The following is a 15621-nucleotide window of genomic DNA, read 5'->3' as shown; positions in this document are numbered from 1 at the left end:
GTAGCTCCTGGTTGCCTCTGTGTGAGCCTTGGCTGGCTCTGCATGAAACCTTGGCTGGTTTAACGTCTCTCTCTTCGGCTACTGCGTTGATCCTCCCGGTGCTATCTCTGCCTCTCTGCTTTTGTATTCACTGCTCCTCAACTGCAACTCTGATAACTCTCTCAACTTTCTTAGCAAACCCAACCCCAGAAAGTCGAAATCTTAATCTCTTGGTGTGTTCTCCAAGTGACCCTCAAGCCTCCTCTTATACTTTTCTCGTTGACAAATCAACAATCGAGATTAAGTCCCTAATCAACGACTAAAATTAGATCTGGCTTGATCCATGACTTTTGGACCATTCTAACACAATTTTATATTAATTCACATTAATATTTTATTTTCCCTAAGTTTAGACTTAGGGACTTCATTAAAAATATTAATTATTTTAATATCTCCCAAACTGTTTAGAATCTGCCCAAACCCTTTTTGGGTATTGGAGATCTCATGTGCCTTAGTCTCTCCACCAATTTTTGTGGCTAGAGCACATCTGATGCTACCCCAAATCAAAAATAAGAGTAGTGAGATAATCATGAAAATAATGAGCTACCAATGAGGTTTTTCTTATGCCAAATGCATTAAACATTTCAAAATCACCTACTTCCTTAAGAACACTTCAAATGAAAATGTAAACCATGAAAATTTACTTATGTCACTATTAAGATCAAATTCGATTATGTCATGAAAGTCTTCAATACATCAATAAGAACTAGTCAATTAAAAGCTACACAATTTATGCAACAATTAGCTAGTGAACTCTAGGTAAATTTTAAATGATTTGAGGGCATTCAAATTTAATTTTTACAATTGTTATGAATGTATTCAGAGAGTTATAGCAAATAGTGAGAGAAAATAGGGTTTAAAGGTCAAACCCTTGGTCTCTAGACCTAGAAGAAACTTGCCTACTTGGCCAAATTTTCTTCAACACCTGCAAACACAACTTTTCACCAACTTTGCAAAACTCACCAATGATCAGAAAATCAAATCTTCAGACAAAGATAAAAATGAGGGGAAAAGAGGAAATATGAAGGCTAAGGAGGGGCAACATTGGGCCTTAGAGGGCTAGCGTTGAGGTAGAGGAGGGTTGCAAGGCGTAGTTAGGCCTGCGGCTAGGGGAGGCAAGGCCTCTACCAGCCCTAAGAGGGTTGCGACCTAGAGATGAGGGCTCACAAGAGGTTGCTGCAAGCCAAAGGGGGTTGCGGCCTAGGGAGGAGAGGGAGATGAGAGGAGAGGAGGACCGAGGGAGGGCCGTGAGGGCAAGGAGGGGTTGGATGGAGGGATAAGGAGGCAGGGAAAGGACAACAGAGGGGATGAAGGCCCTGAATAGGCATGCGACCAGGCCTTAGAGGCCCTAATTAGCCCATGGCAAGCCCTTAAGGGTTGTCGTCCAGCTCCTGGAAGGAGGCCGAGGCCTTAGAGGTTCACGACCAAGCCTAGAAAGGCCCAAAAACACCCACAACAAGGAGAGAAAGAGTTGACGACTAAGGCTATGAGGAAAAGAAGGGCCACACTGAGGCTTGAAAGGCTGAACGACTAGAGTTGCAAAACGAAGGTTAGAAAATAAAAATTTATTTACAAAATTATTATACAAAATCTATCTACAAAATATACAAGTGTACAATGCTTAGAATTTTTTTTGAAGGATAGAAATTTTATAGACCTTGATAATGGCTAGATGCATTTCGAAAGATAAATGTTAAACCACAACTTTAACGAAGTTAGAAAATCACATAAAATATTCAGAATCCAAACATGGTCAGCTTGTGCCCACAGTTCGTAAACTTGGAGCCCAAGGGTCAGAGAACATGCAAACTCTATATATTTTCTCAAGAAGAATCCATTAGAAGATACAATGAATCATATCACCTAAGATAAACCCAAAACTTACCAATAAAATGTTCCTATCATCTACAAATGAAATAACGATTTAATTAATATTTGAAGCACAATATAGGAATGCACATACCACAAATCAGTGAGACAAAGACACCATGAACTGCACCCCAAAGTATTTTATTATGATGATCAAAACGTTCCCAACAGAACAATGACTTTACACCAGCTTTTACAAAGGTACATAAGATCAGAAGTCAAGATCAAGATCAACATAGAAGTAAAATGCCTTCTATTTATAGAGAAATTCCTCCAAGTGGAAAATAACGGCTAGTTGGCTTGATCCTCGTCAAAATAATCTCAACCGTGATAACTCTTTAATGATCTTTTAATCTCTGCCATCGAAAATACTTATTTTTGAGGAATTTTCGAATTTCTCATTAAAACCATTTTTTATTAGCTCAAAAATAAATATTTTGAGCTAATTTGCTCAAAATTTGACTTTGACTTAACCACCAAGGTTCAAGGGTCCAATTTTTCTTGAAATATCCAATATTCCCTTCGTAAGGGATTTCAAAAAATTAATTTTCTTTTAGACCCACAGATTTTTCCACTTGGAGAATTTAATTTGTCTAACATTTTAATTTTTGACTCAAATTAATTAATTTTTTGGCTTAAGATTTAATTTTAATTTTGCCAGAAAAATGAATTAATTGCAATATGAGGGGATCAATTATTTTTCTATTCTCAAATATTTTAGCCATGCTGTTTAAGTATGAGGGACCATGCACTGAAATATTTTTTACATAAGATTTTACAAATTCAACTCTCAAAGGGGGATACCCATTCGTTATAGAGCTTCAAAATACACACCCAATTCTGCGACACAATATGATCTAGTAGACCAAGTGATCTGTAATAAAATAATTTAGCCAGTTAGCTTAAATTATTCCTAAATCACTTTTACAAAAGACTCGACTAAAACACTAGGATGCACCTAAGACTTCGACAATATATTCAACCCTAGCTTTGGGGTGAGGTTGGAGGGAAAAACTTTGCCGATCATTCGTGTTTAGAAACACATACGAATTAGTGACATAAAAAACCTTCTAGGATGAAATTCGTTGCCAAAAAAATAGACTTACCCAAATTGTTACATAAGACATGGTCTTACTAGCATCATTTACATTACAAACTTGCATAATGGATTTACAATGACATAAGAATTGCTGACTGATGATTCTGAACTTTGAAAAATTTCCTTCAAGCTTATGGATCTTGCTTCCTTGGAATGTTGAAAAAATGGGTGCAATAGGGACATTCCTCCCCTTGTTTTGTCCCTTCCCTACTGCCCTTGATTGAACCATGACTGCTATAAAAATAAAGAAACAATGTAAACAAAATGGACAGACAAATTGCTGTAGCAAAACTAGAAAAAAATGGAAGGGAAATCCACTTAATTGTAGCTTGAATCGCCTACAAAACACACCTATGTCTTTTGCTGGTCGCTCTCACAACCCCATGGCACCCTAACAACTAATGCAAATGGACAAATGCAACCCAATTTTTTGTTTTATCAAGCCCGCGGGTCACCTTATGGCGGACACATATCCGAAAATCGCGATTCTTTGTGGGCACAAAGCCTGAAACTTGGACACACATCAAGTTCGAATTTAACACGTGTCACCTGCGAATCATGTCCAACACGATGGATTCATGACACGTGGGGGGAGGAGCAAATTTGGTGAGTTAGCCTCTAAGCCATAGACTTTGAGTATGTATTAGGTGACCTGTACAGGGAAGACTCCCTTGTGGTGGGAGTCCACTAAAGAGCAAGAGGGAGTGAGCTGTGGTGATAGTGGGCCTCCACCCCATAGTGTTGTCCCTTGGGTTGGCTCTTGTCTTGTGATCCCTCTAACAATGGCTGTTAGATTTTGACGCAATAGGATGGAAAAGACAAAATTCTCATAGTACTCGATAGACTCACCAAGTATGCACACTTCATGGGAGTAAAGAGATCAACCTCCACAAAACAAATCGCTGCAGTATTTTTCAAAAATGTCTACAAATTACATGGATTTTTAAAGTCATTGTTAGCGATAGAGACGCCAAATTTAAAGGGAATTTCTGGATGGAATTTTTCAAACAGAATGGAACATACCTCAACATGGGTTCCGCTTATCATCCTCAATAGATGGTCAAATGAAAATTGTCAATAAATGTTTAGAGGCTTACCTTCGTTGTTATGTAACAAACAAATAGAATAAGTGGCTTGAATAGTTACACCTCGTTGAATTGTGGTACAACTCTACTTATCACATTTCAACCAAAATGGCTCCATTTCAAGCTCTTTACAGTTATGAGCCCCCTAAATGGAAGGAATTCACCATTAATGAAACAAAATTTCCTGTAGTGAAAGTTCAATTAAAAGTAACCCAAAAGGTCTTTCAGGCACTTAAAGAAAATCTAATTATTGAAAGAAATCGTATGAAACAACAAACTGACCAATGCATAATAGAAAGAAAATTTGAGGTTGGATAATGGGTATTTGTTAAGCTTCAACCTTCCAAACAATTATCCCTGAAGTAGCAAGGAAAAAACAAATTGACACCAAAATTCTATGAACTGTATCAGATTAACAAAAATACTAGCCAAGTAGCGTACAACTTGAGCCTTCCTGGTAAAATCCACCATATATCTTGCCTCAAGAAGGCACTAGGTATGCAGCAAGCAGCACAGACGGCACTCCCTACATTAGATGATCAAGGGAATGTTTTTTAGAACCAGAAGGAATCGTTACCACCAGAGAAAAGAAATTACGATCATGAGTAATTAAATAATATCTTATTAAGTGGGTGATGATTCTACTAATGATTTTGATTATGAGATCTAGGAGGATAAACTATGAGATTCTTCTACATTTGTTTTGTATTTGCCATTGCCAGCATCGATCATCTTATCTATGCAGCACTGAATGTGAAAATTATGGTTCATGGTTCTATATATGTGATCTATGGTGTACCGTGTATTCTTGTGCGTTTGATGTATTTCTATTTAAAAAATGTTCAAAACTTTTACGTCTCTGTCTATATTTTATTTCTTAATTTTAGTATTCTTCTACTGTTTTGTTAATATATATCTATGTATCTATATATATATATATATATGCTTGTTCCTCTGTCCCCTGCAGAGTAGCCATGTGTCAGTGTCAGCTAACTTAGTTACTTCTATGTATTATTTTTTTTATTACACTTCTGAGTATTACTTTTTGTATTACAGGGGGATGAGAATGTGGGGACAGGGTTGCTGACTTATCCTGTTCTTATGGCTTCGGACATCCTTCTATATCAGGTGCAGTTAACAGTCTTCTTTGGTTTCTATTGTCTGTAAATATTGTGACAAAATTCTTTGGTATGTTGCATCCAGCTGCCAGCAATGACTATTCTGGGTTAGTAGTGGATTCTTTTTCATTTTGGTATGAACAATCAAGAACTTGAATTTCTTTGATGAGATAGTTGGATGCTTTGCAGTGTGATTTAGTGCCAGTGGGCGATGATCAAAAGCAGCATCTAGAGTTGACACGTGAATTAGCAGAGCGGGTGAATTTTCTGTTTGGGGGTAGGAAATGGAAAAAACTTGGAGGGTGGGTTCTTGAAATATTTCCTTTATAGCCATGCTGGAAATTCCTTTATTTCCTTTATGGATATGTTGCATTACTGTATTTAAAATCCCAAGTACGCAGAAGATTTTTAGCATTACTGCATTTAACATCAAGGAAGCCAATGCTGGATGTATTTAATGTCATGAAAGCATGCATGGATGAAACCATCCTAATGTTAGCTTTGTTTTGTTGACAGACATGGAGGAAAACTCTTTAAGGTGAGCTTCAAGTCTTACATTCTATGATGCTTCTTAGTTGACAGAATATGTATATTAACTGATTTAATTTTTCTACTCAAGCAGATTCCTGAAGCACTCATTTCACCAGAAGGAGCTCGTGTTATGTCTCTTACAGATGGGCTGTCAAAGGTAGGGCACAATTTGGAGTTGAGTAAAGCATCTGGGAAATTGGAATAGTTGATGAATTAAATGTGACAATGTATCTTGTCAATTCAAATATATGTGGTTGAATCTTTGGAGCCATTTCTTTCGAGTTTGATTGTTTTGCAATAACCATTTCTGATTGATGGATGTATTGAACTCTGTTTTGATTCAAATAAAGGTTATATTTATTTTTTCTAACTTTTCTACATGTCTGTAATCTTCAAACTCTCAGCTTAGTTATACAAGTGCTTTCAGCTTGCCACTTATTTCCTATGTTGTATCAAAACAGATATGGATCTGGATACCAATCTGCCAGGTCTTTTGAAAAGTTAGGATCCGGATATGGGGAAATGGCACACGCACACACAAACACCTAAACATAAAGAACGAGTAACATATTAGATTCAGATTTCTAACAGCCAAATCGTTTTGAGCTTCAGTCTGCAGACAAATGATTAATTCAAATTCAAGTAACGGCCAAATAGAAACCCAAGCAATTATTTCAACATTTGAAAACAGGAATATTGATTCAACAACTTGCAGTTTATCCGATGATGATACACTGAAGATTTCTACTGCAAACTGTACCATCAAAATGATGCTCCCAAATATTATTTTTGAAGGTTATCATAATTGAGTACTGACAGTTGATTTAATTGCCGCGTCATTGATAACTTCTATAGTAGGATTAAATTCCGTCTCTAGATGATGATTTTATTTAACCTTATGAAGCATGTTGAACTCCATTACTTTTTTGACTTTAAATTTTCACAGAAGGTGGATCTCACTAGCAGGATCAATCTTCTTTTGAAGTAGATATGAATTCAGCTATTTTATACGAACATTGGGCAACCTTAAGATTCATACCAAAAATGTCAAATGCAGTGGAAAATTTTCAGGGAGATATATTCTATGATTCTAACGTTTACTCTTATTCTGGCACACATAAATTCTCATTGTTCTCATTATTTATATTTCACTGTGTGTATAAAAGTAGAAGGGCTGCAAGATGTCATCCATTAGCCTCATAAAAGTAGCAGGGGCATTTGTCAATCCGAAGGGCATAACCAACCATTCAAAAAGGTCTTCCTTGGATTTGAAGGCGGTCTTCCATACATCTGTGGACTCTATTGGAACCTGGTGATAGCCAGACTTCAGATCGATCTTGCTGAAGTACTTGCCTCCCTTGAGTTGGTCTAGAAGCTCATCAATCCCTGGGATTGGATACATGTTCCTGACAATGATTTTGTTTAGTGCCCAATAATCAATGTAGTTCCTCTATGTCCCATCCTTCTGTACAAGTACAATCGGGCTCCCACAAGGCAAGGAACTTGGTCGGATGTGCCCTTTTTGCAGCAACTCCTAGATTTTCCGCTTGATCTCTTCATTTTCTAGAATGGAACGATGATATATCGGGCCGTTGGGTAGAGGTGCTCCGGGAGCCAGATCGATCGAATGCTTGACCTAACACTGCAAGGGTACCCCTGTGGGTGAGGAGAAGATGTCCTTGTATTCTTCCACGACTGTATCCACTTGCTTCTGCTGTGTGGAGGAACCCTTCCCGGGGGCCATGGATGTGGCTACGATCTTCCCCTTACTTTGAGAGCGAATCAGAAAGAAAACAAATTTCCCAAACTGGGAGATGATCTTACTGCATTGCTTATTCTTCCACGACTGTATCCACTTGCTTCTGCTGCGTGGAGGAACCATTCCCGGGGACCATGGATTTGGCTACGATCTTCCCCTTACTTTGAGAGCGAATCAGAAAGAAAACAAATTTCCCAATCTGGGAGATGATCTTACTGCATTGCTTAGCAGAGATCAAAGAGATGGTGGTAGGCGGGGCTACCTCCGGTATCCTGTATAACTTACTACCCAAAGAAATAATAACAAAGCGAGGTCTAGACTCATATACAACATGCCGCTTCCACAAGTATGGTTGTCCTAATAATACATCACAAACTTCAAGAGGAGCAACATCACACAGTACCTCATCTATGAAGGGCTTGATGCTGTAGGGAAGGTGACACTGCTGGTTGACGCGAAGATCTCGTCCTTGGTGAAGCCACCTGATGGTGTACGACTGCGGATGTGCTGTAGTCGGTAGGCCCAACCGCTTCACGACCTCTGCTGAAATGAGGTTCTTTTGGCTCCCGCTGTCGACAATGAACTGCAGCGGAGAACTCTTCACCCACATCTGTGAGTGGAATAGGCGTTCCCCCTCCTTTGGATCTTCAGGCTCAATCTTCTGGATCTTGGTGGTGACCACAGTGGCATTGGGCTCCGCGTCAATGATAAGCTTCCCTTTGTCATTCCCCTTGTTGGGTTCTGATTCAGGTCGGAACATGTGTCTGACTCGGAAGCCTTCAGCTCGGCCACCAGTGACTGCTTGGCCCGACACTCAGTTGTGTTGTGAGTGGAGCTCTTATGGAACTCACACCACTTTCCCGTGTCCTTCTTTGTCTTCGTGGTGTTGTTCTTTTCTTACGGCTTCGACGGGTTATCCTGGGCCACTCTGCCTTGGCTTTGCCCTTTTCTTTGCGGTTTTGGGGTGCCATTCCCTTGCTTCAGATTCGCAGATCCAAAGTCTCACTTTTTCTGTTCAAACTTCAGCTCAATCGTGACAGCGTTTCAGTACACCAGTGTCAAGCGAGGAGATATCTAGGAACTCCATCTCATCCTGGATGTACCTATGTAGGCAGCCACGGTACTTGAGTTTCAAATGTTTCTCAGAATCCATGATACCCAATTTCCTGCGAAGGGTATGAAAAACATTTGTAAACTCCGACATGTCTTGGTCCCTTCCCTACCATAGCATGGTCCACTTTATGTATTTATCCTCATAGCTCTCGACAGGGTAGTACTGCTCCTTGATGGCATCCCGGAACAAATTCCAAGTGGGTGCGGGCGAAAATAGTGAGGGTGTACTTTCGTTCTTCTTCTCACAGTAGGTTTCCCACCAGTTCTTGACATGGGGGACGGCTTTGAGAAGTGCAAAAGTGATCTTTTCCTGGTTGGAAAAATCATGAACAAAAAAATATCCTTCTAGCAGATTTAACCTTTTATTTACGGCGTTCGCATTTATCTGACCCTTAAATACGGGGATGTCAAATTTAACTTGTACCTTAAAGGGTGTGGTGCTTCCACAGTAGCTGCTGGAAGGAGATGCGTCGCCCTTGATTAGCCGCTGAAGGATCTGGGCAAAGTTGTCCATCATCGCGTTCCTCTGTTGCTCGAGGGCTTCTTCGAGCAAGAATTTGAAAGGATCTCCTGGCCCCTCGTCTTTCTTCTCTTCTGCCATGGGAGGCCGTCGGGATTTGCGAGGCTGGTCTTGCAAAGGTTCGACTAGTTCGAGCCCTAACTCCTTATATCCCAACCTCGTTGGGGACATACAAAGAAAAACAGAGAAAGAGAAGACCGCCCTATACCACTAATCCGAACTTAAACAGGTATGCAACAAATTACAAATATAACCATAAATACAGAGATGCAGTAGAAATAACACTTCATTTCATTAATATCAAATACAGAAATATGCTTACAAACATAATGGGAATAAGACTAGCTTGGGCAATGGTAGCTTATCTCTGAGAAGAGATGTGGCAGCTACATGCCTCTGAACTGTGTTACAATGAGGCTCGAAGGCTTATTTACTATTGAGAAACAATGGAAAACTCTAAATATCCAAAAACCTAACCCTAGGAGATAAAGTGCCAAAACTATGGGCCCCGTTTGGGTAAATTGGTACATCAACTTCCCGGGGTCGTAACTTTGGCATACGATCTCCGTTTGACGTGCACAATACCTCGTTAGAAAGATCTATCCGAGGACTACAACTTTCGAGTGGCCATCATCGGTCTTCGACCGATGTTGGTCCAGGTTTTCCCAAAAAACGTCGTTTAGGGCCTCAAAACGGCTTCGGAAGTTCAGGACCTGAAAAATTGCCAAAAATAGTAAACTGTGCTACAATTAAGGAAACTGAAAAACTGAAAGAGACAGTGGTGGGGGTCCAAGTGGAATAGGTGGGTGGCCACCAACATCCACTTGGATCATTGCAAGGGAAAAATTTAGTGGTTAAAAATGACGACGCAAGGGGTGTTATATCCCTATGGGATGTCGAGAACCCAATGATCTCTACAAATCTGTATGAATGACACCCTATAAACATCGGTCCTGTAATGCTAAATAGTTTCCTGTATGTTGAAGAATATAATGTGAAGAATGATCTCAATCCCATGTGCCTATCCATTGGGAAATGGAGTCAACATGTATGGAGGATTGACTAAACGACTGAAAGAGGGTCTCATCCATACATATGCTCATCTAAAAGTGCAACCCGCAACAACATAAAATGTACACTGCTCCCAATGGATGATGTGCTAAAGTCACCACATAGGAGATAGTTACCTGGTCAGATGCTAATGAGGAAAGCACTTGCTAGGCATGAAGGAACCCACCAATCAGGTTGATAGGCACTAAGGTATGAGCACAAATTTCCAGCTATGAAAGATGTACTAGAGTGGAACAACTAACAAGATCATCCAATCAAGTTGCAATGACAATTAACCTTGTTAGATGTAGAGTGATCACTAATGAGTCTAACGATCACTGAGGTGCTCAACTTCTAGGCTACCCCCTAGATAAGGTGTTGATGCCGATGATGGGAAATGTGTTGAAAAGAAAGGCACTGATGATTCCTTTCCCTTGGCATGAAGTGATGATCAAGATGTGTGAATAATATTGCACCATGTCACTAGTGATGGATGAGGGGGGTGATTTACTTAAAATAATGACTCCATGCATATTGAAGAGACAAGACAAAGAATGACTAAAGACTCATCCTATTGTCTCTTCAACACTACCCATCTATTAGACCCAATACTAAATGATTAGTAATGAATGCCCCTCATCCAAGCTTGACCTAAGCGTAAGCTAAAGAAAGGTTGGGTGAACAAATGTGATAGGACTCAAAATTTGACCCTTAACACATAACGAACAACAATGTTATTGACCTAAATGACTGGAAAGGAAGACGAAACAACCTTATAAAAGGATTTTATTATGCCAGACACATGACATTGTGCTGATGTGAAGGGGATTTTTTTTTTTTTGGCGTATGACTAAGTAGCACTGAATAGTTGCTAATGTAAAGGAAAATAATGGAAATAAAAGACCCTTTTTGTTGTACTAAAAGACAAAAATCAATGACGCGGAAATCTCAAAATTGTTGAGAAATCTATGGCAGCTAAAGTAGTGGTGATTTCTCTTAACTTGATAACTGCTTGTGATGTTCTTTTACTTTAACTTGATGTACTTATAATTTGCTTCTTCTTGTCTTGATTATTATGGTGTTCTTATCATCAAACAACTACCAAAACATGAAGATCAATAGAACAAATGGACACAAGATGTAGGTTGCTAGTTAGGGCCAAAACCTCTCCTAGAGAAGAAAACCCACAAGAAATTCTTCTCTTCTTATAGAAACTTCAAATGACGAATTCCAAGACCCTTTAGACTCAAGACTGTGATCCCTCCAAGACCAAGTCAATCCTTCCTTCCTGATGAGCTTCCCTTCTTAAAGTCAAAACAAGTCAAACTTTTTTTGAAGAAATCTTCGGCGAAAATCACATGGAGAAATTTTTGTCGACGCGTTTCGAACCAACCAGTGTGGTTCATCGTCAGGACAAGTTGAATGAGCAGATCTGGCTATGCACTTTAAATAGATAGGGCAGAATATCCACTGACTTCAACAACTTCAAGCAACAAATTTCGTCCCTCCAACAATCGCTGCAACTTCAACCTTTCAGAAACTACTGCAACTTCGATCCCAGTAACTACTGCAATTTTGACCCCAATAACTACTGCAACTTCGCATGTGTGGTAAATTAGGGCTTCATATAGTCTCCTCTTTTTCTTCGCTTGAGATGCTTCTTCCTTCTAGGTTAGTAGACCTTCAAAAAAATTCCTTACTTTAGATTTCAATCCTTCTTGAGAGATCATAAATTTCGTCCTTGTAGTTGCAGAAACCCTAGCTTCTTCTTCGTACATGTGAGAGAAATAGACACAAAAACTTCAGATTTCAACTTTACTTGTCTTCTAGCTTTTCCTTGACCTGTGCTTGCCTTTTGACTTCTTTCTTCTTGTGATTGAACTTCCTTGAATTGTCTCATTCAAATGAGGTCGAATGCTTCTTATATATAGGCTTTCTAAGGAGGACGGATTTCCCTTTTTGAGGCCGAATTCTTCTCTGCAAAATGACTTGGTCTTGGAGGGATACTTCGACACATTTTGACTCAAAAGAAATTTTTTTGACTTGATACAAGATGCCCAATAGTGTCTATTACATAATGAATCTTTTGACTTCTTGACTTTATGACATACCCTAGAAGCACACAATGGGTTCTTCGACCTAAAACAAATTGACTTTGAGCATGAAACAAATGTTATAAAATAACAATAATAATTTTTTTTCTCTTTTACATTAACTACATAAAACTAAGAGTACATGAGATATTTGAAGACCGAGCCTAGTTACACATTTCAACACTCCCTCTTAACTAGGGAGGCATTCATAATACATTGATGGTACATGGCCATTCTCATACTGGAGAATTCTCATAAGAAGAGTTGGATTGGTAAGCCATCTCATAAGCTATCTTTTCAGCTTATATCAGTGCATCTCATCATATCAACTAACATTGGCATATAGCAAGGCCTTGACTAACAACTCTATCTCTCCACTAGATTAGAACACAATGCTGGGGAGACAATGATTTATAGACACCTTCATTATTGTCTCTCAAGGCACACACTCCATCCAGATGTTCACAAGGTATGTCCTTTTAGGACCATTCCCTTCTTGGATTTACACATCCTTAAGGAATCTCATCTTCAACTACTCTTGCCTATTGGATGCCCTACCTCATCCTCAAAGAGCATTGGTTTTCGAGACTATTTCTTATCTCAAGAAGTATCAATCTCACATGCTTACCCAATCCTCCATTCTTTTCTTCATGATGCGAAGACGAGAATGATGTGTCTATTTGTTAAAATTGGCAATTAGGGCCAAAATCCACTATGGACAAATCATATGATGGAGACGATATTTTGTTGGATTCCTCTTTCCGAGAGGTGTAGGAATGATCTAAAGATCATCTCATTGTGACAAGTATAAATGGAATTATGAATTAATTTCTTCTATGGACAAATTGTCAAGGGCGGCCAGAGATCTAATGTAGGCTCATAAGCCCAAAAGACATGTCTCTTCACCCTCAACGTTGCATATAAATAGAAGGAGCATCTACCTCATTTGGACATCAATCATCTCACACATATCTTTCTCTCTTCATCTGATTGGGTCGTACAACTTCAGGACAACCTTCTTCTCCTCCACACGTGCGAAGCGCTGATTGTACTTTTCTGTTTTCTGCATTGACCAAGTTGCAGTAAGTTTGACCAGCGTTGACTGGGCAACAATTGACCTTGTTTGATTGCGTTTTTCTTGGGAGAAATTTTGTTTGGGCAGGCCATATTTCTTGGCACAGATTTTGAGGTTTTATGGGATGTTTGACCAACGTTGACTGCAGGTTTGACTGTGCATTGACCAAGTTTGACTGATTTCTTCAGGACTATTTTGGGCTGATTTGGACTACTGTTGGAGACTGATTTGATTGGGTTTGACCGAGCTGATTTGGAGGAGTAATTCTGTTGATTTTACCAACATTGACTTTCTAGTTAGGGCATCCTGTTGACTGTAGTTTGACTAGACAGATTTGGCTGTATTTGGGCAAGTAAATTTTGTATATTGTACTCTCTCTCTCTGCTGAACTTTTGAAGAATAATAAGAAGAATTGATCAAAGGGTTTCCCCACATTGGGATTTGTCCCTGGCATGCACAAAATATTGTGTCCTCTTGTCTTGGTTTGTCTTCTACTTTTTATTTATGTTCTATCTGCATTTACTGTCATGTTAATGTGATTGCTAATCTGGAAATTGATATTGGGCTAATAAGAAAAATTGAAGTAAATTGCTCTTAAGCATAGAACATACCATTGTTATCTAAAATTAACACTATCTCTCCCTCTCAACTAGGGAGGATCTACTCATTCCTTTACATGAAAGGAATATGCCCAAGCTCCCTCTTAACTAGGGACTTGTTTCCAACAACAACTATCTATTGTTTTGTGGAGATCATGGTACTATCAACTGCTTGTAGGGCTCGTCTTTTTGCATCATCATGTCATGAATGAACTTCAACTTCTACATCATGGAGTCATCTTCTTTCATAACTTCTTCGTAGGGCTTCAGCCATATTTCTTATCACTTTTCCTCAACGAAACATAGAGTTGAACCAATTAATGTTAGTTAAGTATCCTTCTTTTCATTGGAAAGTGACCTTCTTTGTCATCATCTGGCTATACTTCACACTGCTACCTCTTCCAAGTCAGGTTCCTCTCAAAATCATCCATCCAAATTTATGTGTATTTGTTGTAGGTGAATTTCTACAACCTTCTTCCGGTAGCCCCGTTTCAATCCACCCAGATGTTATTCTTTCCAAAACAAAAGTGAACATCAAACCAAAATTACCTTTTTATGATGGACCTTCGTCATAACATCTTCTTCTGCAACATCAACATCCTTTGTATATCATACGAATATATCTCCAAGACATCTATTACCAAGGTTCTCCTTGTTCACTATACTGATCAGAGTCAATCGCTTTTCAACATCAAATGTTGATTATCCATATCCATGTAGTTGTATTTTTATGAACTCTTCTTTCAACTTCTTCACATACTGCTTTTTTCAGCATCTCTTTACATGGTTCCTTCTTATTAGAAAAATTATGGCCCATCTCCTCATATTCTTCAGGAGGTCATATAGTATGTTGATTCCATTATGCCTTCATGTAGTATGCCAAAGTTATGCTTTCATGTATTCTTCATATGGAAGAGTTCTTTCTTCTTCAATCATGCTTATGAGATAAAGCATTCTAACTATTCTATATGCAACTTAAGTTATGGCATGACTTTATCTATCTATTAAAGGTTACCAAATATATGCACACCTCTTCCTTCATGTTTTCATTTAGACTTCCTTTAGCAACTTCCTTTCCCTTGTTTGAAGATGGAAAATACTTTAATCAAATTACCATGCTGCATTTTCTGGCATCATACCTTTATTTTTCTAAACTGTGGATCCCACACTAGGTGGAATGTAGACTATCTATGTAGCACTTGCTTCTTCCAAGTAGAGGTAAACTTTTTCAACAAAGATTCTATGATCTTGATGATCCTTTTCCGCACATGCTTCTTTCTAATGATGATGAGGTGTGATGAACTCTTATCTTGCTATCTTGCTAGATGACTTGCTTGAACTATGCAAACTGCTACTTCTGCTATCCTTTTATGCTTCTAATAATGATGTCATCTCAATCACTGCTACAATGCGTCCTCCCATAACTGTAATGTTTTCTATCATGACTGAAAATGAACTTAAATGTGAGAGACCTTTAATAGTAGAGGCCTTTAATTTCTTCCTTCTTTGATTTCTTTTCTTCCGGTTCTTATACTTCTTCTGTTACATGGACTTCACTATTTTCTTTCCTTTTCTTGTTGCCCTTCTTGAGTTTAGGACAATTCCTCTTGTAGTGCCCATATTCATTACATTCATAACACTGAATCTTAGACATGTCAACTTTCTTTTGAA

At 38.8% G+C, this 15621-nt stretch overlaps 1 protein-coding gene across 6 annotated transcripts in view; it reads left to right on the top strand.

Moving 5' to 3' along the window:
* Positions 1-15621, top strand: part of LOC149197301 (tryptophan--tRNA ligase, chloroplastic/mitochondrial-like) — a 381325-nt gene that overhangs the window by 194479 nt on the left and 171225 nt on the right. For 4 of the 6 annotated variants that reach the window (XM_089405817.1, XM_089405815.1, XM_089405812.1 and 1 more), the window contains 4 exons: positions 5149-5220; positions 5400-5512; positions 5727-5748; positions 5830-5898. In XM_089405817.1, the coding sequence (XP_089261943.1) occupies positions 5149-5220; positions 5400-5512; positions 5727-5748; positions 5830-5898 (276 nt within the window). The remainder of the gene's footprint in view (positions 1-5148; positions 5221-5399; positions 5513-5726; positions 5749-5829; positions 5899-15621) is intronic. The other 2 variants (XM_089405816.1, XM_089405814.1) reach the window with 1 other exon arrangement.

The sequence above is a fragment of the Pinus tabuliformis genome, chromosome 2_2, assembly GCF_031772625.1.
Source record: "Pinus tabuliformis cultivar Carrire ecotype Pingquan chromosome 2_2, CPIR1, whole genome shotgun sequence".
NCBI classification, from domain to species: domain Eukaryota; kingdom Viridiplantae; phylum Streptophyta; class Pinopsida; order Pinales; family Pinaceae; genus Pinus; species Pinus tabuliformis.
The sequence above is the reverse complement of the archived record's forward strand: the minus strand, read 5'-3'. Positions and strand labels throughout refer to the sequence as shown.